Source organism: Simochromis diagramma, unplaced genomic scaffold (assembly GCF_900408965.1).
Source record: "Simochromis diagramma unplaced genomic scaffold, fSimDia1.1 OVJJ01000669.1, whole genome shotgun sequence".
NCBI classification, from domain to species: Eukaryota; Metazoa; Chordata; class Actinopteri; order Cichliformes; family Cichlidae; genus Simochromis; species Simochromis diagramma.
Genome location: NW_024387458.1, coordinates 3,860,520 through 3,884,216, shown reverse-complemented (window position 1 = coordinate 3,884,216; position 23,697 = coordinate 3,860,520). Strand labels below are relative to the sequence as shown.

General features: G+C 42.1%; 2 protein-coding genes across 2 annotated transcripts in view; one reads left to right on the top strand and one right to left on the bottom strand.

The window, feature by feature from the left end:
- Positions 1 to 256: 256 nt before the first annotated feature.
- On the top strand, positions 257 to 16,833 carry LOC120723038 (zinc metalloproteinase-disintegrin-like 2d). The gene is made up of 23 exons (XM_040014294.1): positions 257 to 673; positions 2,724 to 2,833; positions 3,337 to 3,410; positions 3,497 to 3,572; positions 3,871 to 3,947; positions 4,247 to 4,445; positions 5,221 to 5,286; positions 5,367 to 5,429; positions 5,510 to 5,679; positions 5,762 to 5,843; positions 5,920 to 6,062; positions 6,196 to 6,382; positions 6,669 to 6,758; positions 8,355 to 8,571; positions 9,650 to 9,752; positions 9,841 to 10,009; positions 10,101 to 10,181; positions 10,784 to 10,868; positions 12,587 to 12,707; positions 12,789 to 12,948; positions 13,024 to 13,071; positions 13,658 to 13,708; positions 14,215 to 16,833. The coding sequence occupies exons 1-23, from the start codon at positions 634 to 636 to the stop codon at positions 14,341 to 14,343; spliced, it is 2,541 nt and encodes an 846-aa protein (XP_039870228.1). The 5' UTR covers positions 257 to 633; the 3' UTR covers positions 14,344 to 16,833.
- LOC120723039 (inhibitor of nuclear factor kappa-B kinase subunit alpha-like) overlaps positions 16,304 to 23,697 on the bottom strand; it is a 28,745-nt gene continuing 21,351 nt past the window's right edge. The window contains exon 22 of the mRNA XM_040014295.1: positions 16,304 to 23,286. Within this exon, the coding sequence (XP_039870229.1) occupies positions 23,221 to 23,286 (66 nt within the window). The 3' untranslated portion in view covers positions 16,304 to 23,220. The remainder of the gene's footprint in view (positions 23,287 to 23,697) is intronic.

The following is a 23,697-nucleotide window of genomic DNA, read 5'->3' as shown; positions in this document are numbered from 1 at the left end:
GATATTATACTTTTAAAACAGTCTTAACTGCATGGGGATTAACAGAAATGTCTGTGAATACAGAGAATATACTGTAAATTTAGAGAATTTTCCATATTGGGGTCGACAGAAATGACTGTAAGGGAAATAATCTCAATTCACTGGTGTCTGAACTTTTTGAAAAGCTTTGATTATTCGGTTTATGCTGACCCAAGTTATTAATCATAGCTTAAAGGTCTCATAGTTTTTATGATAATAAGATTAACATTTTTAGTTTAAATCTTAAGCTGTTGTTTCCACGTATACATGACTCCCACGTGTCATACTACAGTACGATGTATGATTTCTACATTTACACATATTTTGGGTGTTCCCACTGTGCTTGCTCATAGGGAGTTGTCTGGGGATTTCTTACCTTACACCTTAAAGCCACCTGAGGCAACTGTGCGATTTGGCGACACATAAATAAAATTTGACTTTATTTTTTAAAGCTTTATTACACCGGAAGTGTAGCCACAGTTGGCTTAACGCTGAGTATCCGGTAAGTCTGCGGGGCGGAGATAAGAACGAAGCTCGGGGGAGTCGCTGCCTGGAAGCGGCTGATTCACGACGGAGTAACGGGAGGTGATCGGCTGGGCCCGAGCAGAGCGCATCATGATGGGAGAGGACTTGTTCTTACTGTGGCTCACATGCGGTAAGACTTTTAACTCCAACAAAGTTTCACGAAGAGCAACAGGCTGCCGCTAAATCAGCAGAAAAGTGAATGAAGTCTGGCAGAGAAGCTTCGAACTATTAATAGGCGAGCAGAAGTTTATGTGGTTTAAAAAGGGTTTAAAGTCCCTGTAGTTCTGAAAAGAAAACATATGGTTCAGTTTATAACAGTATTTCCCTCTTTATTCACGCAAATGTTGTTTTTCTTTAACCAATTTACTGTTTTATTTACAAGTTATTTTTCTTTACTAATAAATATTAACGCTCTTAAAAGATCTGATGTGCTTTTAAAATACAGTATTTGATTATACATCTAACTTCTCAGCAGTACAGAGGAGGAAACATGAAACAATTAGATCATCTGAGGTGATGGATAGGTAGACGCGTGTGGTCTTAGATATGTTTGCCATTTATTTAAGAAGAAAAAGGACATTTGAGATTTAAAATCTATTAGTAAGAAAGTCATGACCAAGAAAAACGATTTGATCAAGCTGAGGCAGGTTTAGTAAAACAACTGCATTAATAAAAACCCCTCGCTAATGTTTCCCTTTCTTTAAGTGTAAAAACAAGTATATTCTAAAAATGTTCAACAGGGGATATTATTTCTAGTTAAATTATTATTATTATTATTTTATATGAAATTTTATAAAAATCACATAATTATCCTGGCATAAGAAAAAATGCATTTTAAAAAGAGCAAGTGAAGTCAGTTTAAAATACCGGGAGGTCTTCAAAATAAAACACACAGAAGAAAATGATAAAAATCAGCACAAAGCAAAAGAAAATCTAAATAATTCTTAAAATATGATCATTAAATAAAATAAGATTTTAAAAAATTGATTAAGCCAAAAATATAAATACGTAGGACCTGGAAATTAAGTCAAATAAAGGAAATCAAATAACTTCCATTTTGCTCAATTTTTAGTTGAGAAAAGTTTTTTTGCCATCAGTCGCTGTGAGGTGAGGCAGGTAGATGATACTAAACGTAAATATTGTGCTTCTGAAATGCAAAGACGACAATAGAAGAGGATCTAAAATCGATCCTTGAGGGATGCCACATTTAATGCAACAGTTTCTGTCACAGCTGTGGCATTTTTTGTTTTTAGGATTCAAAGAGCTCGTCTAGATCTGGAAACTATTTTAGCTTTCTATACTTTTTCACTCGTTTGCAGTAAAGCTGGCATCACAACATCAGCTTTTAATGATCTCACTGCAGTTTACACTTTTAAAGAGCAATCAGGTCTGGCCCCCAGTTACACATGTATGTGTAATTACATTAAAACAAAAAAACAGTCAAATCAAAAATTTCTGATTTGGAAGAAGTACAACTCATCCACTTAACACACTGTACTGCAATAGCTACACGCTCTTCTTCTTATTCAGCTATTTATCAATAAGTGACTTATATGTATATAAATCATGTATATATTGTATATATTGTCTGTCTATGTTACTGTTTATACTGGGGCACTGTAACCAAAATAATTTCCCCTAGGGATCAATAAAGGATTCTGATTCTGAAATAAATTTTACACCCAGTCAAAGTGTCACAATCTGAAGCCAAAGTCATAGTTTCACTAAACAGAAACCTGGATGTTTGATCTGTTTTCAGAATATTCACTGGAGAAAACTTTAAAAAAGGGCACGTTAGGCAATATTTAAAGGGTCCATTTCTGGGTCATTTCCAACTTTTGGACTGATGGCCTCATATTAAACATAAGCACTGTTGCAGATTTTACTAAAAGCTGCAAAGCAACTCCACGCCCGAACATTTCCGCCACCATGATTGTCTTCTCCTGTATGCTCTAGATTTTGTTATGGGGTGACTCCCACAGAGCTCAAATGAGTGAAACCTAGATGCATGCACTGATGCAATCAGATGTGAGCAGATGTTGCAGACTCTGTATTCTTGAATGCTTCTTTTTACATCAGACAGTCTGTTTTTGGGCTGAATTTGCCTAAATTTGCTTTGGCATCTGCACTACTCCTTCATGATCATATACAGACAGTGACTCAGTGTTTGTGGTGTGTAGTTTGTATCGTGCACAGCTCGGGGACGTTGTCTCACGTGGAGCGTTACGAGGTGGTCCGACCTCAGAGACTCCAGGAGAGACACAGGAGGAGCCTTCAGGACCACCCGCAGGTACTGACGCCTCAGCTGCACGTCACCGGTGCTCTCTCTAAAATATTTCTCATGTGATTCATTATTAAAAATAGTGGAATCTGCATACGTTACTGATTATAGTTGTGCTGGTTTTTCCATGTCAGATAGGAATATTTTTCCTATAGTTCTCTGACATGAAGCTGATCTTCATTGTGTTAATGCATATTGTCAGCATCCTTTAATTTTGTGTTTTTAAGTCATTTTGGATGAGATTAGCGACACCCGGGACTGAAAAACCAACCTCTGTGTTCTCAGCATTTCAACATGTTTTCCTAATAACAGCTAATTTATCAGTGCAGTTTCACTAGCTGCTTTGCAGATTAAAAATGTGCAAACTATGTGTTATCATAAATCAGAAGCACATGTTTGGGTGCAGGACTTTTACCTGCACAGGTATTTTCCTTCCTTGCCTTTTTTCCCACATGTGAAAGATGTTCAGGAGGTTAAACGCCGCCCTGTGACTTGTGCACGTTTCTCTGCAGCTTTATCCTGATACAGTTCGGTACGAGTTGGCCATCGAAGGGAGAAATCACACAATTCTTCTGGAAAAAAACAGGTGAGTTTCATTTCTGCTCAGCAAATGCAAATATTATATATATGTTATTATATATAAATACATGAAAATGAATTTCAATTTTATAGGAACCTTATTGGGAGAGACTACACTGAAACACACTATACTCAAGATGGCAAACGGGTGACAACATCACCAAAACAAGTGCGTTTTAACTTTATTTAAATGATTAAGTAAAGTCTTGTTTGTTTAATCTCAAATGATGTTTTTCACTTTTTGCAACATAAAAAATGTTTAAAAAATTTGACTTATTTATGTAAAATAGCCTCGAGTCCTGTTTTAAAGGAGAAGGAGCTGTTTCAAAAACTTTTTATTGCCCCAGAAATGATAAAAATCTAACATTTTAGACTTCTAATTGTGATTTTATGGAAGCAAAAACAAAGAATCTCTGCGTGAGCGATGTCTGTACCAGCCGGCCTCACTGACCGATCCGTGTTTTTAGGATCATTGCTACTATCACGGTCACATCGAAGGCGTGGACGACTCCTCGGTGAGCGTGGGGATTTGTTCTGGCATGAGGTAAGAGAGCAGCGATAGATAGTTTTACAACATAGGACTTCCTGTTTTATCACTTACATCATCTGTAGAGAAAGTTTCTCAGGTTCTTGAGAAACGCTTTGCTTCATATTTAGCAACCTGGTTGTTTTTCTGCTCGTCGCATTGCTGCTCTGTGCCCGGGTACCGCCGTTTCACCCTTAATGCCCCTTAACGACCCATTACGTCTGTTTGAAAGCTTTTATGTTTTTATAAGGATCAAAGTCACATCTCTTCTGTTCTTGGCAGACGAATAAAGTTATTTCTTTAATGTCGATGTGCAGTGGCTTCCTGAGAGCGCGGCAGCAGGTTTACCTGATCGAGCCTCTGGGGCAGACGGACGATGGCGATCATGCCGTTTACAGACAGGAGCACCTGAAAATCAGCGGCAGGCCCAGCTGTGGCTATTCATCCAACACCACCCTACTCTACGACCAGGACCAGGGCCCTCAGGTCGCTGGACTCTTCAGGTCCAGATCATGGGTATGCTCTAGTGCCAGTGTAGTTTTCTTTCACCTTCATATAATACAAAAGTTTTTATAACACTGAAGGAATCGCAGCTAGAAGATAGGCAAGTTTTCCTCAGTGAATTATCAGAAAGCAGATCAAACATCCATCCCATGAATGATACTGATGTTCAGATTGGCTGTAAAATCGAAACTTGACCCCGAGGAGGTCAGCTGGGACCTTTCCTTTACTTAGTTTGATTTTTGTGTGCGTGTTTGTGAATTCCAGCCACTGTTCTGTTACATACGATGAGTCAGGGTTCGTCTTGGGACAGAAATGATCGTTCAGACGTCTCCTGATATCGAGAACAGATGAACACACATGTTCATCCTGTGTGTTCATCCCATCTCGAGGATCTTCTCTCGCACAGAGCTTTGCAAACCTTACTTTAAAGTCTGCTCTGCAGATAAGGAAACACGGTCCGTCTCTGCACCGTCAGCTAGCAGCTCAGCTCTGCCTGAGCTCCACCGGGTAGCAGAAACACCATTAATAGTTAGATTTCTCCAAATAGAAGGGGTCACGCCGATGAAGTCAGAACCTCTGTGTAAATATATTTGGAATGCAGGACTTGAATTCATTCGCTCACATTTTTATTTGCAGAGGAGTGCTCCTCTTTTATTGTCCCCTTGTTCCATTTTAATGTGTGTAGATGTGTAGTAAAAGCACATAAGTGAGTAAATAATCCATAAATAATGAGGTTGATGTGTCATGTTGGCGTGTATTTCACAGTTTTTTTTGTGTTTCCTTTCAGAAATCGAATCCCACGCCGGGTCCTCAGAGGTTTGTCGAGCTGTATGTTGTGGTGGACAACGCTGAGGTAATAACGTCTCACTTTAAATAAAACTTCACCCTCATCGCTGAGTAAATCTGACACATTCGCCTCCTTTTCTCCTGCAGTATAAAAAATATGGAAGCAATACTGAATCCCGTATCCTCGGAGTCGTGAATCACATCGATAAGGTGAGTTTGCGTCCAGCTGTTTAAGATGTTTGACGTGTCTTAGCACATCTGTTCCTGACGGTCTCCTCCTCCGCCCGCAGCTGTATCGGCGTCTGAACATACGCGTCCTGCTGGTGGGGTTGGAGATTTGGTCGAACAAAGACCTCATCGACGTCAGCCACAGTTCAGAAGCCACGCTGGACAAGTTCCTGGCGTGGCGTCAGGACGACCTCCTGCTGAGGGTGAAGCACGACAACGCCCAGTTTGTGACGTGAGGATTGACATTTGTGCAGATGTTTTAACCGCAGCGATGCCGCCGGCTTGACCTGACGGTGCGTTTTTGTCTTTAACAGCTGGAGAGATTTTGACGGAGAAACAGTCGGACTGGCAAATAAGTTCGCCATGTGCACCGGAAACTCAGGAGGCGTGAATCAGGTGGGAGTAATGGCGTCTGACTCTCGTTCATCAGGATGGACGATGGAGGTGATACTGATTCATTTTTCTCCTTCAGGATCACAACGAAAACCCAATAGGCCTCGCCTCCACTATCGCCCATGAGATGGGACATAACTTTGGCCTTTCCCACGACGCTCCAGACTGCACGTGCGGTTCCACCTTCAGCGGGAAGGATTGTGTCATGGCAGAAAAGCTCAGGTAAAAATGCAGACCAGAGCAGATGTAGAATCTTTTGCATCTGCAAACATTTTCCCATTTGTAAACCGTTAAAATCAGAGCAGGGGTGCGCTGAACCTTAAGCTGAGCCCAGATCTCCTTGTTCCTCCCACAGGGCAGGAAATCAAATGTTCCCGGAGTTGTTCAGCAGCTGCAGTCTTTCTCAGCTCGCTGAATTCCTGGAGCGAGCTCAGCCCAGCTGCCTGCAAAAGCCCACCTCCTCCAGGATCATCGCCGTGGGCCCCCGCTGCGGCAACGGCATGATGGAGCCCGGAGAGGAGTGCGACTGTGGCACGGTGGAGGTAACCCCAGCTACGTTTAAATATGTCCTTTGCTGAAGGGAGATGCTATTTAGGTTCTTCCATTTTATCCCGCTGCTGTGGTTTCCTGTCTGAGGTTAGGGCAGGTAGCGTGTGCAGAGCTGCAGCCTTAAAGAGTTCAAATTTAAAATAGCTTTCTAGTGTGCTCACACCTCATCAGAAGGGGGAGAATTCCTGGGTGAGGTCACTGCCTTCATCGCTGCAGCCATGTTTGAGGATCAAGTGTGTGCACAGAAACAAACGTTGTGTGTCTTTGTGTTTTTTGCAGGAATGCAACAATCCCTGCTGCGATGCCTCGACTTGTCGGTTGACTGCAGGATCCCAGTGTGCTCACGGACAGTGCTGTGAGAAGTGTCAGGTACTGAAGCTGCTCTGCTCCCTCCTAATGTGGCTTTATATTAATCCGTACCTACACAGTATAAGACGCCTCATTCCAAAGCACGTTGCATCTAAACAAAGGTGCAGAAAACAACCTAAATTTGAATGTAGATTCAGAGCGTCAGCGTGCTGCGAGGACATTAATACTAATCACAAGTCCAGCTGTGATTAATCGAGATCTCGATGAAGTTTAAAACTCTCTGGAGACAAAAATACGTTCAGCATGTGTTTTAAATTATTCCCTGACACATTTTTGGCATCTGGCGCTGAAGCCGGTCTGTGATTTGATAACTAACAGAGCTCACATTCACAAAAACATCCGAGTCTCAAATTTAGCGACGCGTTGGCTGAAAACGTCAAACCCCAGACTCTCTTTTCCCCTCAGAGTAATTTCCAAATAAAGCTGTGGGAGATGCTTTTCACTCAGCAATTTCCCGGGCTTTCTCCAGAATTTTAAGAACACTATGTATACAGTTTATCCCAAATATCAATGCAACACACAGCTCTGTGTGTGTGTGTGTGTGTGTGTGCTGCTAATCTCTGCACACATCAGCTGGATTCTGAACGAAGCTGCTATGTTTTTCTCAACTCCAGCTCTGCCTAATGCAATGACACATTTTGTAAAGCACACCAGAATAAATAATGATAATTCGAGCCATATGTGCAGCTTCTCTGCCGTGTGTCACAGATAGTTGCCAACTTTAGTGAGGTAGTGAAAGTTGTCAATGATTTGAACTTCCAGAATCGGTAAAACATGCAGTGCATGGAGCAGCTCAGCCACAGAAACCCACGAAGCTCCCAGCACACCTCTTCTGTGCTGAGCCGGCTCCCACCGGGGACGTTTTATGGAAAAACAGTCATTAACGTCACTGTGTCGCAAAAACGATTGCACACACCAGCAGCTAGTTTCTCAGTAGGTGGTTCTGGATGTTGTAATGAGTAAGATTTTTCTCCTGGGAACATTAATCCTCTTATCTACATTGAGTAGATACTGAAATATCTTTTTTATATAACTGTGAAATATTGATGTGCTATATTTAAAAAAAAAGTCAGGCACTATCAAAGTATGCCATGTTTTGCAAAAACATTTCAAAAGATATCTTCATGAAGGCCTTGGAGGAGGATCAGAGGCTCGTCTTCTGGTAACTGCTGAGATATTTTACTGAAAATTTGCAGGAAAGTCAGCGCGTCACTAAAATAGATCAAGATTAATACTCAGGATTATGAATATTTCAGAATTTTTTGACAATCTGTCCAGTAAATGAAATGAATGCCGATTTTCTGTTGTAGCTGTTGGGATATAACAATCCCCATTCTCTGTGAAGTTCAGGACCTTTCCTAAAGACACACCCCGCCTCTGGCTAATAAATGTAAGGTTACTCTTACACCCGCTGTTCAGCACTAACAGGAAAGGGAGGATAACACCCTGCTGTTTCAGTTTTTTATAACTCACCACATCCTTCCTCAACTGACAGTTTCAAGGCCTGGAACAGTGCCACAAAAACCTACAAGCGAATTATTGTCCAGATCTGGTACATACAGAAGGTCAAAACACTAAAATATTATTTTTGTTCAGTTGAAGTCATCTGGGAGCGTGTGCAGGCAGTCAGCCGGGACCTGCGACCTGCCCGAGTTCTGCACCGGACTGTCGTCGGATTGTCCTGAAGACAGCTTCGAGATGAACGGCAAGCCCTGCTACAAAACGCTCCAGGGCAGCGGCACTGTCCAGGGATACTGCTACAACGGCCAGTGTCCCACCCAGGAGCATCACTGCTGGAGGCTTTTTGGACCAGGTACGCTCAGCATGCTGCTATCGAAGACATCAGCTGCTGGTTTGGGAAGTCCCAGTTTGAGGCTCTTTTGCTTTCTTGGCTGATATCTGCACACTCAGTTAGAAAGGTGCACCTCAGGGTTTGTATATAAAAATGTGACTCTGGTTTTTGGCTGTGCATTTTGAAGCCTCGCTGACCATATCCAGACACGAGGATGGAGCACGAGGTTATCACCTGGTGGTTAGCAAGCTGCACGCTTTAACTGTACAGCTTGTGATTCCATTAAAAAAAGACCCAAAAGGCTCCAACAGCACAGACACAGAGAACAGGTTGAGCTCAGTGGCTCGGGTTAGCGTAGGTGAGCTCTAACAGGCTGCCTGTGAACCAAAGCACCACATCGCTGACTCTGAGGCTTAACAGCATCCTAATGAATGAGTTATTTAAAAATAATCATCCAGCCTGCAGCTGTTACACCGAAACATGCAAAAATGCTCCAGTAAAGTTGGACATTTTCACAAGGGAAGTCTTTGGGAACTGACTGGCTTTTGGGGCCTCAAGTGGCCATGAGGGGAACTGCAGGCCTTCAACTTGTCCCCCGCCCCACCCTCCGGCGTTACTTCTTGGTTCATTTAGGGATAAATCAGCACTCTTTTGAGTAGATGAGATAAGCCTCAAGGAGCTTTTAGCCATTGGTCTATAAACATTTAGATTTTACTGTCATGTGGTGGAAATAACTTTAAGAAATCTGTCCAAATAAATATTTAATACATTTTGTTACGTAAGCGACTGCAAAGAAAGTCTCATAAGAGGTTTGTAAATACAGTCCATTGATAAAAGGCAAGACTAACACATTAAATCAGTACTTTTCTGGCCATTTTGATGAGTTCAGCAGCGTGCAGTTAAGGCGCCTCGTCACTTTAGTTATATTTAACTCTGACATCGATCCCACTCTGGCATCTCTGGACGCTTAGAATTTAAAAACGCTGCTGAACCCATGTGCTCGGAGGTGCATTAGTATAGCAAACGTAAGGATGTAGAGTCTCAGACCGACAATAAATGACAGATTAACATGAAGCTTTCCTTCTGTGCCTTCTTCCAGGGGCCCAGGTGGCACCAGATTTATGTTTCAACCTGAACCAGCGTGGCGAGGAAGGCGCTAACTGTGGGAAGAACAAATTCGGCTTCATTCGTTGTGCTCCACAGTACGTGTCACCATCTGTCATTCCCCCTGAATTCAGAGTGATGAAGAAGCACCACAAAGCTCTGGATTAATGCTTTTGTTTTGTGTAGGGATGTTAAGTGCGGATCGATGTTTTGTGAGGAAGGAGGCGAGTCCATCACAGGGAAACGGGCAAGCTACAACACAATGTACGGCAAAGAGTGCAAACTCGCCGTGGACGACGATAAGAGGAGAAACCTGGACATGGTGCCGAGTGGCACGAAATGTGCGCCGGATAAGGTAAAACTGTCACAGGGAGACACATTGCAGGACGATTAATTTTCTTTGAATATTTTGGCCGTTTTACTCAGAATCAAACGTTTGTGCTCAGGTTTGCCTCAATAACAGATGTGTGGATGTGTCAGCCTACGGGAAGAGGGAGGACTGTGCAAAGAAGTGCAACAACAACGGGGTAAGTTCAAAATCAGAGAACTAACCGTAATTTTCACACCATTAAACATGAACCTTCACCTCATCCCCTCACCTGAAACAACATCTGGTGTTAAACTGAACCCGAGCTCCATGTTTGCCCTGAGTTTAGTCTGTCAGGCGACATACAGGCAGCCATAAACTTAGATGTTTTAATGAGGGATGTAGAAGAAACAGCAGAGAGCAGACGGGGCAGGAACAATAGCAGCATCAGAGCCAAAAATTATTAAAAAAGAGATGAAAAAGCAGCGAGAGAGAAAGAAAGAGCCGTTATTACCAAATAAGTCAAACTAAAAGTGGTGCTAGGTATGAGAAAAGAGATGAGGAATGCACTGTTTATGTTGTTTTAGCCATCACAGCAGACTAAAACTGGACAAATGCAGCTAGTCTCAAGGAATGTAACAGCCTCCTAACGACGGGGGAAGAAACTATAAATGACTTTAAACAATGACTGAATAAAATGAAGAAACGATCAGATAAAAAACTGCAAACGCCTTTCAAACACCATCCAAACCAGTCGCGTTGAACATGAGCTCCACTTCCACGACTCGTGTTTTTAATCATTTAACTGCTTTTTATCCGCAGGTGTGTAATCACAGGAACGAGTGCCACTGTAATCCCGGCTGGGCTCCTCCCAAATGCAACGTCCAGTACGCGGATTTACCTCAAGGTACAGACGCTGCGGTGCATTTAACGTTCACGATAAACTATGAAGCACGACGTTTAGAGGCGTTCAGCTGCTGTTGTAATCTACAGGCTCAATGAGACTTTCAGATGAAAACAGGTCACAGCTGCTTGTTGAATCATTTTTCCAGTGAATAAGAAACATGAGTGATTCATTATGAGAGCCTCCCAGCACTGACCCCGTTTGCTCTAATTTTGTTTCAACACTCTTTTGTAGAAGACTTGGTTGTCTCTGCTTCATGTGCAGAATGTAAATACATTCTGCACATGAAGCTTGAACTTGAGTTGCGCCTCATGATTGTGCAACTTTCTGTCCACATAGTACCAAAGAAAAGGGGAAGAAGAGACTCTAAAACACACTTTCCTCTGAACAAAACAAAAAATTTAGTGAAACTAAAGCTAATTAAGAAAATAAGAGGATGACATAACTTCCTCTGAACACTGCTCTTGTTGTTTGTGTGGAAAATTCCTTTTACATAACATTTTCATGTTGCTCTTAGAAAATAACATTTTCAGATTTGATAGTCTAATCGTTCTGCAAAACCAGAAGCTGGTAAGTTGATAAAAACGGGAAAAAGATGCTTCGTATTGAGTTTTTAGCCACAGTTCAAGAGCTTCCTCACGATTTAATTGTAAAATTTAAACTAAAATCTTCATTTTTATTTGTTACTTAAAAGCCGTGATCAGAAAATTTTGCTCCTGAGGCCAAAGAAAAAGCAAAAACCGCGACTGGTTTAAATTTAGCTTTTAGATAATCTTCAATCGCTTCTTCCAGCGTGGCTGCCGTTTGTAAAACGCTCCGTGGAAATCCTGCTCCGACCACTTTCAGGAGCTCTTTTGTGATTTCACCCTGGGCCACAAACTGTTCGTGTCGAGGATCATTGTTACTCAGAGAGCTGGGAGCAAACAGCTGTTTTCAGAGAGCAAGAACTGTGACCCAAGTGTGGTCGCTGTGGTCGTTCAACATGAAGTTCTGCAGTAATGAAATGAGGGGATTAGGATTCCTGCATCCTCATTCAACCATTCAACCAACCGACATGAAACCCAGACTAAATATTTACTTACTGAACGAGCCAAAGAAAAGCACGAGTTCAAGTGGAGAGATCAGGACTTAGACGGGGCAAAGACACACAACATAGTGCAGTGGTTTGGTGCAGTCACCTAACTAGCGAAAGATCCATGGTTTGACCCCGGGAGCAGAAACGGATGCTATCTGGAACAGCATCCGGTGTAAAACCACACCAGATACCCACTGGTGAGGAAGGGAGCAGCCCAAAGTAGCTGGAGAAGTTGGTCCAGAGTGCACAAGGAGCCGACCTTGAAGGGAAGATCGGACAAATATAAATCGGGTCTGGTTTTTGCTTTTAACGAGAGCTGTAGCAGAACTTGAGGACCCTTTGTTAGAGCTTAAATTAAACTGAACAAAATGAAAACGTGACCCAGTTTTATTGCTCAGAAGGTGACCAGATTTCATCATCTGACTCAATGACTCCAGGAGCTCTGTGGCTAACAGTTTAGAGAGAGAGTCAATATGAGCCAAAGTCTCTGAGGGACGTTTCCAGCACCTTGTTGAATCTATGCCATGAAGGACTAACGCAGTTCTGAAGGCAATGCTGTTCAGAATTTAATTGCACTTAGACATAAAGAGTGCAAAAAAAGACGCATCAGTACTTAAGTGCAGTTTTACGTTTCCTCTGCCTGCAGATCAGGTTGGGCTGATAGCCGGTGTGTGCGCAGCAGTCTCCATCCTGCTGGTCGTCACTCTGCTGATTGCTGGGCTGATGTGCTGTAAGAAGGACGACATGGAGCGCTACATCGCTACAAGGTAGTTTTCCCCCTCTGCGGTCTGGACTCTTCATCTTTTCCTTCTTCTTCCCGGCTAAATAAATAAATGTTGTCTTCACAGGAAAGTGCATTCAGCTGAAGGGAAGCTGAACCCGTCGTTCCAAGAAGGAAGTGGTAAAGAAAGACCTCAGATCAGTCAGCCCACCTTCATGGAGACCACAGCGAAACAGGCCTGCACCCCTCTGATGGGTCGAGTGACCCCCTGCAGACCCGCCCCACAGGTACACCGAGCAGCCAGGTGTACGCAGGTCTCAGTTTTACTGTGAAATGTTGACAAACCGCTTTTTGTTTTCCAGCCACCGCTGAAACCGTCTTCATCGTCAGTCACGTCGGAAACTGAGCCGGTAAGACTTTTGTTTTTAAAGACATAATGCAAAATGAAGATCGCAGCAACTTGACCAGGTAGCTATTAAAGCTTAAAAATGAAACTATGTTAAATAACATGCATAAAGGAGACCTGCCATCTTTTTTCCTTACTTTCTGCCCTGTGTAATATTATAATGAGATCACCGTGGTTACAAGCTAAAAGCTCAGGCTTCATTTTTTTTGTGTGACTCATTACCTCACTCAATCTTATCTTTATGAGGGGCAGCCAATCAGAAGAAACTGTCAGCTGTTTCTTTGCTGGTATCGTGTAGACTGAGCCCAGCTTTAAACTCAGCTTTTTTGGACGTAGTTTAGTCTACAGTGTTGAGCTGTTTAATGAAAACAGCTTAGGATTGTTGATTTTTGCAGACTTTACTGGAACAGCCAGTCACAGAGGACTGATAAACATCAGTGTAGCTCTGTGGCTTTATGAAATAATGTCATTGTTGATTTTTGGTTTCCATGTGATCAAACTTGGACTTTAATGTTCATTAGGAGCCTGTAAAGTGTCAGCATCTGCTCTAAATCCCAGTTAAATAACAGTCTTCTTCCTTTTCACCACAGATGAAACCTCTACCTCCATCTAAACCTTTACCACCTCTGAATAAAACACAGGTGAGCGCCAAAGCAGAGAATTTTAAACACTTTTCCACAGGATTTTATATAAAGGTCACTCGTGTTTTATTTATTTTCATTGATTCATTCATATTTAGATGTTCTTTCTTTGCTTTCTACCTGTTTAAAGCATTTTCTTCTGGGGATCAATAGGGATCAACTGGTCTGCCCAAACATTTTCCAGCTCTACGTTTTTTATTTTTGGACTTACTCGAGTAGCTTTGCATGATTCACAACTCAAAATAATCCTTATGCATGTCACACTGGGCCTTCGTGAAGCTAGAGCTCATCAGCTGTCTCAAACAAACCGATTGGGTGCCTCTTTAAAAACGGAGTTGGAATACGTGACAATATAAGGGATCTCCATGACATCATGCAGAGCCATCATTATTTGAAACTTTAGTTTAACATGAGCATCCACCCCGATGACAGGAAGCAGTGTTGAGGTGCAGAAGTTGCTAATTTGCTTTCATAAATTCACCTAAGAATCATTTTTTGTTTTTCAGAACAAAGCAGTGAAACCAACCCCTCCTCCCGTACCTCCGGTCAAGCCCAGCCCTTCGCCGGCAACCAGAATAAAGCCTTTCGCGCCTCCTCCGCCCCCAGCGAAGCCTCGCGTTCACAGACTCGCATGAAATCCTCATCAAGAGTATCGACTTGTACCAAAGCAGAGACATCCAGGGTGTAGTTTTACTTTTTAAAAGCGAGTGGCCCGCAGCCGCATCAGTGTTTGAGACTCGCCGACGCTCGGCTCTGTGGAAAAGTTTACGCTTCAAAGCCGGTAAAGATGTTGTGCAGACCGAGGCTCCACCAGCTGAGAGTATCTTTAATGGCACGAGACCAACAGCTGCACAGCTGCTGTGGAAAAGTCTGATTTTTTTTTTTTTTTGGCTGTTTTCTGGTGGTGGGGTTCGTTCTAAATTAACTGCTGCTGCAGTTTTCCTCCTGTGTAACGCGTGTAAAGCACTTTTATAAGATATTGTTTTACAGTATTTATTTAATGAGTGTTTAAGGGACTGCATGAAAATGATTAGGCAGTTATCTTTTTCGTGAATGGTAATGTGTTCAGTTTGTAGCTTGTTTGGGACACTCACACACTCTGTGCCTCTACAAGCAGCTCTAATCAGTATTTTTTATAAGATAATGTGAAAATGTGTCCATGTCAAAGGGTCACTTGTCCTGATACCTGCACAGAACTGAGCTTGCAGCTCCACTGTGATATAAAGAGATCTGAATGTTGCTGGGACTCATTTAGGACGTAATTAAACAGGAGCAAAGCAAAACTAAGCAACTAGTCTGAACATAATAAGAAAGAAAATCCTAATTATATGTCAAAGCTCTCTAAATCATGGGCCACCCTGCATTGTTAAAATTGCACAGGCATAATGTCAGAACATTTTTTACAGCATTGGGGAAACTCAAGCTTCAGAGGTGAACATTTATAAGACAGTTTGCCACTTTTTCCAGTCTTTGTGCACAAATTTGCTTGTAGACTTTCTTTTTTGTAAAGTTAAAAATGTATTCTCTTAAATTTGGTACGTTTTCTTGTAAATTTGACTTTTTTTCAACAAATTTTAGTGGCCCTAATACGCCCTGTTAGGTTCATGTCCGTGTGGCCGTGCAGAATCAAAGACGGCTGCTGTGTAACACAGTAAATCAGACCGTTGACCGATGGTGTATACTAATACAATACCTGATCACCAACAAATAGAAGTGATCAACTTTCCTATTACTTACCTGATGGAGATTTGTGTGAGACAGCAAACGCCTGTTGCTTACTCAGCAGTAAAAACACAACAAACAAAAGAATCTGTAACTTCATAATGAATGTGAAAACAGCTGCAGCTCCAGTAAAAGAACAATGAGCAGGAGCTCGGGCAGCTCTCAGCCTAACTAGCCTGAGTGTATTCAGCAGTGAAAACTCATCTCAAGCAGACTGCATGTGAGTAAAGAGCTGGAGGCATTTTAGGAGACAGTCAGGAAATGCATGGGAGAATTCTTCAGCGGCAAATGTGCCGGCAATGTTTCACTTCCAGTTAAAACGATTTTTGAAAGTACATTTTAGGGAAAGTCTGCAAAGTTTTAAACTGTTTTTATCAAATTTGATCAGTTGTGTAATTTCTATGTCCTGGTGAGCAAAATGATAGGTTTAGGGAGGAACTCTGAGTCCAGCAGCCTGAAAGAAAAACAAAATAACCTCCAAAATATCAGAAAGAGGTTGAAGAATCTAACTGCGAGTGACAACAGCCAGTCTGTAAACCTGTTACTAATCCCAACATGTTTCTAAGTGGTGTGAAACGTTGATTCGGGTGGTTTTGTAATGCCGTTATTCAAAATTTTAACGATGTGCTACCCTTTATTTTATTTAAATGCTGGACTCAAAACTTTTTGAACCAACCACGAGACAGCGTTCGTCTGCATCCTTAATTGTTCTTATTTAAATTCTTCTTTGGAGACCAGCTTGTAAAAATAGCCAAATGAACAGCTGAGACCAAAAACAGAGGGACTGGTGAGGTTTCACTAATAGCTGCACGCAAACGCAGCCTCAAATGTTTTTTACCTGTTGGTTTGTGATTGTTGTGCCTTTTTTTTTTCCTTTTAAATTAAACAAAGTTCCAGTTGATACTGAGAGATCAATGGGAAACTGTATTTCTTTCCTTCTTTTTTTGGATTTTTGACTTTCATGCAGTCCCTACAGTGCCTTCACAGCCATTTTGTGCCTTCTACAAAGTGTTTTTTTACATTACTTTGCACTGTACTTGAAGACTTAAACTGGTACGTCCGTTACGTGGCCTCTGTGTGTTACTGTGGTTCAGCTTTAAACCTTTTTAAGCTCCATTGTTCGTTCAGTCCCACAGAGGTGGGGAATGGGTGGATGTAATGGAGCCTTGAGGAGAAATTACTGTTTTGTTTGTTTTCTTTTAAACTGCACTGATATTTTTCTAGGAAGAGTTGTGAAGGTTTCATTTGTTGAACTGCAAATTAGTCATTAATCCAAAACTACAGCGTATGATTTCACATGATAAGTCCTCTTTCTTGTAATCAGTTGCGTATGATCAGATGTAAAAACTTGAATTCCCATGAAGCGCTTTCTGTTGCAATGAATAAAGTGCACTTTATTTCGACAGTGTGATCATGTTGCATCAGCTGACTGTGTAATTCATTGGTGTGGTCCAAAACATGAGAGGGAAATTACATCCGTTACATTGGATTTGTTTTCCTTGTGTAACATTTAATTAACTGACCGAGCAGCCTTCTATTGTTCTTCCCCAGCAAACAGTGTCTTTACTGGTCTCTAATGAGCGGCTAAAGGAAGCAGGTCTGAGAGGCAGCTGCGAGGACTCAGACTTTATCGTCTGAGTTTCCTGTTTGGCATCCAGACATTGGTTTTTTTTTTTTTTAATGTCTTCTGTTAACTGAAATGCTGCTCACTTTTCTTCAGAGAAACAAGAACTTTCACTGTGAATCAATAAAAGGCTCAAGTGACGTCTTACTGCAGCACAGAAAACAAACATCCATGCTGGACCCCCTCTTCCCTTCTGAACTGCCCTAATTCTTGGAAGCCTTCCTCGGGTTCCATCACCTCCCGGAGGTGCTCTGCTGGACTGAGATCAGGCGACTGGAGGCCATTCAAGTACAGTGAACGATCTGAGGTTCAGGATGCTGCAGTAGCAATCGGAAGACAGGTACACTGCGGTCAGTAAGCTGAGGGGTTTAAATGATGCTCACCATTAAACCAGCAGCATCCTAAACTGTTCATACAATGTATATTATGCTGTTGTCTCATTAGAGTGAGCCTGTGGGAACTGTAGCCTCAGTTTCCTGCTCTTAGCTGACAGGAGTGATGCTCGTGGGGTCTCCTGCTGCTGTAGCCCATCAGCAAGGTCTGATGTGTGCATTCAGAGATGCTCTTCTGCATACATTGACTGTAATGAGTCGTTATTTGAGTTTCTGCCTCCTTCCTATCAGCTCGAAGAAGCCAGGCCATTCTCCACCGGCTTCTGACATCAGCGAGGCTTTTTCTCCCCATAGACCTCCCACACGCTGGACATTTTCCACTTTCAGACCAATTTCTGTAAACTCGGGGATGGTTGTGTGGGAAAATTGCAGCAGATCAGCAGTTTCTGAAATATTTAGGCCACAACGTTTGGCAGCAAGCACTCTTCCCCATTCAGATCCTCAGTTTGAACTTCAGCAAGTTGTCTTGACCGTGTCTACATGCGATATGCGTGCGATTGGCTGATTGCAGGTTTACACGTACAAGCAGAGCAGGACTCAAAAACAAAAACGGAGGGGTAAGTGAGCAGTTCACCCTCTGGATTTTTGTTATGAAAGGGGAAGATATCCATAGAAGCAAACCTAAACGTGCTTATTTCTGCTTTAAACCATTTTAACATGGGAGTCGGCCTCAAGTGGCCATGAAAGGAGCTGGAAGGCGTTTATTCTGTTGAGATCAAACACTGATGTTCTGTGATACCGGCTCTGGCAAAGGTGTTTGATGGGGTTGAGGTCAGGACTCTGACCTCAGGACCTCCACACCAAACCGGCAACCCTCTCGCTTTTGTCCAAACTATCATAGTAGCTGAAGCAGCAAACTGCAGGACGAAGACAAGAGAAGCATAAATATTACTCTCTGCTAGACAAACTCCCACAAATATTTAATGTCAGATGTGTAAATCTCACTGTAAAAAGGGGGGGGGAAATGTGACTTTAAGCTCTGCTGTAAATCAGACATGGGAGTCGAGCCTGGAGGAATGTGGGACTGAGTAGAGGGGGCGGGTGCTGGTGGTGGTTTCTCTCCGAGAGTTCGTCTGATTCACTCTGATTCACGGCTAATAAAACAACGGTTAACAATGAGCGCGGCTTGTTTGGCAGCAGCACGTTTCGCCTGTGCTTGCTGCCCACTTAACGAGCGCATTCTGCACGAGTTGATACGCGATGACGAAGCCTTCTCTTCAAAGAGATCCGGGCGTCGACTCAACCCTGCAGCCAGCTGTGCGTTTACTCTGCTTTGAGCTCTTTTTGCAGGACAAAACCACAACACTTTCTAGGGTAACACACTTCAGAGTGACCTCCGTGTGGTCTCCCAAACCACGTTTAAGTTTCCTGCCTATAACCATTTTAAACTCGGGGTAAAATAACAGAATATTACTAATAACAGCGTATTAGTCCTAAACGTTTCAGTGTGCAGAGATAAGATTGTAATCTAAGCCTATCCGGAGGCCGACAGCAGTGACCCGGCATGACTTTTCGTGCTTGTAACACTTCTGACAAATCACTTCCTGACGTGTGCTGAGCCAGAAACACTTAAACCAGGTCATGAGAAGAAGAGTGAATAAGATGATAATCCGCACTGACTCACTCTTAAAAGACTCAGATAAAATTATTGAATACCCGAGTCAAGTTATCTCGAACGATACCAACTTCCCCTTTTTTGATACCGACCAAAAAAAAAAAAAAAAAAAATACCCGTCCTCTATTGAGTCACGATTACAGAGCGGTGACCGCACTGAGTGCAATCAAACTGTTTGCATTAAGCTTGTTTGTTATGAAGTCCTGAGAAACACCGAGAGAACACTAACGTGTACAGGAAGTCCTGTCAGGACGTTTCCTTCCTTTTATCAGTGATGCTGCAATTAGAGAAATGGACAAGCAGTAAAAAGCAGCAAATCTGAGGACAAATTAGTCAGCTTAAACGTAAAAGCACAACATTACAGTTAGTGAGCTACATGCTGTCACAGTGTCACAGCCAATGACCCACTATGACTATGATTACTGTGACTAGAGACTCAAGTTTCAGCACAAACAAATACGATCCGCCCTCCTCCTCGCTGAGGAGCAGCACATCTGGGAAGCATTTTCAGGCCGTGGTTACAAAAAGCAAATAATATGGACGCTGCTACGTCAGCGGGGACCACCAGAAGAATCCCAGCAGTACAAAAAAGGGAAAGAAATTCGCAGGAAATTAAATCCGTACATGTAAAAACAAAAACAGAATAATACAATTGAACACAAAACTAATCAACTGATCCGAAGTCTGGCAGTCAAAGCCCTCAGAGGAAAAAGGCATTGTACATTTCTCATAAATTCCATATTCACCTTGTTAATATTTTTAAAGCTGATGAGTTTAAGCCTGTCTACAGTTTGGGACCACCTGCATCATGCTTCTGATTTAATCAGTGTGTCACGTCTGTCGTCACAGATGCACTTTAGGTGTACTCATCGGATTCCCAAAATCCAGCTCGTTTCACTGCTGTGATCGCTGCGTGATGTATTCGAGGGGTGGTTAAGCGAATCGTGTCGAGGTTGGCTGCTCAAAGTGTCTTGAGAGCAGCGCTGTTGTGATTTGGCGCTATAAAGTTGAACTGAATAGATCAGATTAAACCACAAATTGGATGAAATTATAAACCTCTGCAAGAGTGCGAGGCAGAGGAGCTGAGACAAACCCAAACAAATATAAACTACCGCAGATGGAAATAACAACCTTCTTGTTATGTTGGGTTCAGCCCGCAATCAAGTGTTTGGCCGGGCTCCAGCTTTTCCTCACCGAGTAACTGAAAGAAGCATCGACACAGGAATCGTGCCAAAGTGATTTATTTTATTTCCAGGTAAACATTTGATCTTCATACAATTACATTTCTAAAAAGTGAACATACTTAAACCAGCCGACGGAAACAAAACTCAAATGGAAAGAAACAAACGGAGTTATTTAAATACAAAACAAAAAGAAAATATTATTTTAGCCATTGCACTTTAACTTCATAAATACAAGAAAGTTCATTTCTCTCTCTGGCCCAAAGAAACACGACGTACAGCACATTCAACCCATCGCTCACGGGTTCGATCGCTCCGATTAGAGGAAGCCCGACCGCGTTGCACCAACGTTGTTGCATTCCTGTCATTATGGGATGTCAGAGAGAAACGACTCGTGTTTGTGGTGAGAGCTGAAACGATTAGCCGGCTAGTCTTTATTTGTTTTTCAAGCAAATTAGCCCGAGACGTTCTCGGCTTCCTGTTACTCAGATCTGAGAAAGCGGAGAAACAGGAAGCGTTTCTTCAGCACCATCAATATACCGTGTAACATTATAATAATCACTGCTTTACTCATGGATGAATCAATTCTGGACTTTTAAAAAATAAGGACAAAAACCCCTAATTTTTGACAGATTGATCGTTATGAGGGGAAAACTCGAGCTGAGACTCGCAGACAATCCAAACAAACTAAATGCATCCGATTTGTTTTTATTTCCTCATTTCCTGAATGACAGACTCTGGCAGATGACATTATTTGTTATCACTGAAAGGCTCCAAATGTAACTTTCTCACTGTCAGTAACTTCAGTCGTGACCTCCTACAGGAATGAATGAAAGTGAGAGCAGCTCTGGTTCTGTTTACACCAGTTTTACCTTTTGGTTCTCAAACTGTGGAGTGGGTCCAACTGGTGGGACGCAGAGCATCAGACTATCCCACTGAGCCGACGGCTAATGAAATAAAATTGAACCTGGATCCTGTTTTCTTTACCTGATAAACGTGTTGAGGTGTGCGATGTGACTCAGTGAAGGCTTGAGCTTTACACATGCAATTATTTAAAAATAGAGGAAATGATTTCCACACTCACCCCCTGCAAGCCTGAGCCGGATAAGAGGGTAAGATTACTCATTTGTTTTACATTTCCTCATTTTTTGAATGACAGACTCTGGTGGACGGCACATTTGTTATCACTGACTATCACTCATTTCTCTCTGATTTCAGAAAAAGTTGAGAATCCTTAAAAATCTCTCTTAATAAAAAGTCTGAATATAAAACTGTTCAAAAACGGCACTGACATTTGAGATGGTTTTCTTTTTGGCCGTATTTGATAAAGAAAAAGATAAATTATCATCTCAGAGAGATCAGAAACACTTGATTTATTTTCTTTTGAATAAATAATTTGACTTTAATCTGTCAAAAATACACCAACAACGTTTTAGACTTTCAGATCTTTCAAATCCATAAAAATAAGATGAAAATAAGATGAGCAGAATTACCCATGATGTGCACAAAATATTTGTTTTCAGCCTTGACAGGGAGACAAAGATATCAGATCTGCAGTGAAAAAGATTTTTCATGTTTTTGTTAACCGAGCTTTCACTGCAAAGATCAAGTTCAACACAGACTTTGTGTTAGGACTCGAGGAAACCTAAACTCTCAGACAGACGATGTGCTGAAGACGGCCCAGATCATCTTAAAGTGGGAGGTCGGCCAAATGTAAATCGTGTTATTTATTCTTAATCACCATGAATATGCAATTTATTTTCTGCAACGGTGACTAAATGCGCAAAGGTTCCTGTGCGAACTTTACTGACATGCAGCTCGGCAGGTAACCTCGTCCCCTCAGGTGAGGATATAAATTGCTCTTTGGAAACGTGCACTTTTAGATTTACATTTTAATCTGAAAATCTGAAAAGAACTTCCTCTGGAGCAGCTCATGCGTGCAGCACAAAGCAAGCCTCGCCATCCTTCACCGTCCCATTAAATCTGCCTCCGCCCTGCAGCCCTCTGGTCTCCTAACCCCGTCCTCTTCTTCTGCAGTGGTTTTACGGCACAGTCTGAACACGAGCCCCACCACCTGCTCGTCTTGATGCAGAATTGATTACAGGATTACTCAGATTTCTGTGGAAACTACGGACTGATCGTTTCAGCTCTGCACGACTATGAATTTAGCGTACATTATTTGCACCCGAACGAGGCGAGAAAACCCCGCCTTACATCCATGACGGTTAAAAAGACACACATACAATATACACATCGTATTAACATAATGGCCAGCCATGGGATTTCTGCCTGTAACACTTGTTTTTTAAAAACGTACATACAGAGAATTCAACACGCGCCCTCAAACGTTTCTAGTAAATCAATCAAACCGACGCTGACAGTTTCTGCTCGCTTCAAATTCTGCAACATTTTTGGCAGCTGGGAACGTTTCACCTCTTCACAGAGAGGACACATGGGAGTATCAAAGTGCTCTTTGCTTGATTCTTATTTCCTCCCCACACCCGCCTTCCAGCGACCCCCGACACCTTCCTGCGTTTCCCGTTCATGCCACGGGGTCAAACGAGTTCCCACGTTCCTGTCGAACGCTCTCCCACCTGACTGATCCACCTCAAGCCCTCAAATGTGGTGCTATAGTTTGGTTTTTACTATCACTGCAAAAATGGAGCAAAGTGTGATGAATATTGTGCAGCATAAAGAAAAGAAGAGAGAGAGAGACAGCTTCATTGTTTTGTCATAAAAAACAAGCTCAATAATCAAACCTTCCACCATGTGAGACGATGGGAGGAGACGGACGCCGCTGAGCATGCGTGAACTCAGCTTTTTTTTTTTTTTTCTTTAAAGATGAGCAGGAAAGTCGTTTTCACGAGAAAATCCCGAGTCCATGTACAAACTGTACTACTGTACTGTTAGACGCCGCTCAGCCGCGTTATCAGCTCACAGTCCTTAGTGTTACTCAGGCGGGGGGTGGAGGGTGGACTTTACGAATTTCGCTTTTTTAGTTTTGTTGTTAAAGTTTCGTATTTCGTCCAGCTCCAGTCTTGGTCCTTGAAAGATGGAAATGGAGGCGTTAGTAAAAGACAACCGAGAATATGTAACGTGCTGAAGTGCAAATATATCTTAATTTCTCAGTTTTTAATAAGTTTTGGATGTGAGTTGCAAACAGTCTCGTTTTACAGAGTTTTGATAACAATCATCATTAATAAAAGACAAAATGACAGCTAACCCACCTTAGTTTACAGTTCAATATTATTATAATTAAAAATCTAATATTTGTTAACAATTAATGGTCTAACATTTTGACTTTACAACAGTCATCTACAGTCTTTGATAAAACTTTACTAAAAATGGTTAAAAAAAAAAAAAATCACTGCTAACATAAGTTGGAAGTGGCAACTTTAAAGAGAGATGCACCATGTGGGGTGTGCTCTGTCCCAATTGTTGCAAGGCTTCAGATC

What these genes read in the sequence shown, in the direction of transcription:
- LOC120723038 (XM_040014294.1), top strand. Translation starts at nt 634, where the DNA reads ATGATGGGAGAGGACTTGTTCTTACTGTGGCTCACATGCG. An exon ending in GCCTTCAGGACCACCCGCAG is followed by an intron (nt 2,834 to 3,336) that starts GTACTGACGCCT and finishes GTTTCTCTGCAG; the next exon opens with CTTTATCCTGATACAGTTCG. An exon ending in GTCATGGCAGAAAAGCTCAG is followed by an intron (nt 6,063 to 6,195) that starts GTAAAAATGCAG and finishes TTCCTCCCACAG; the next exon opens with GGCAGGAAATCAAATGTTCC.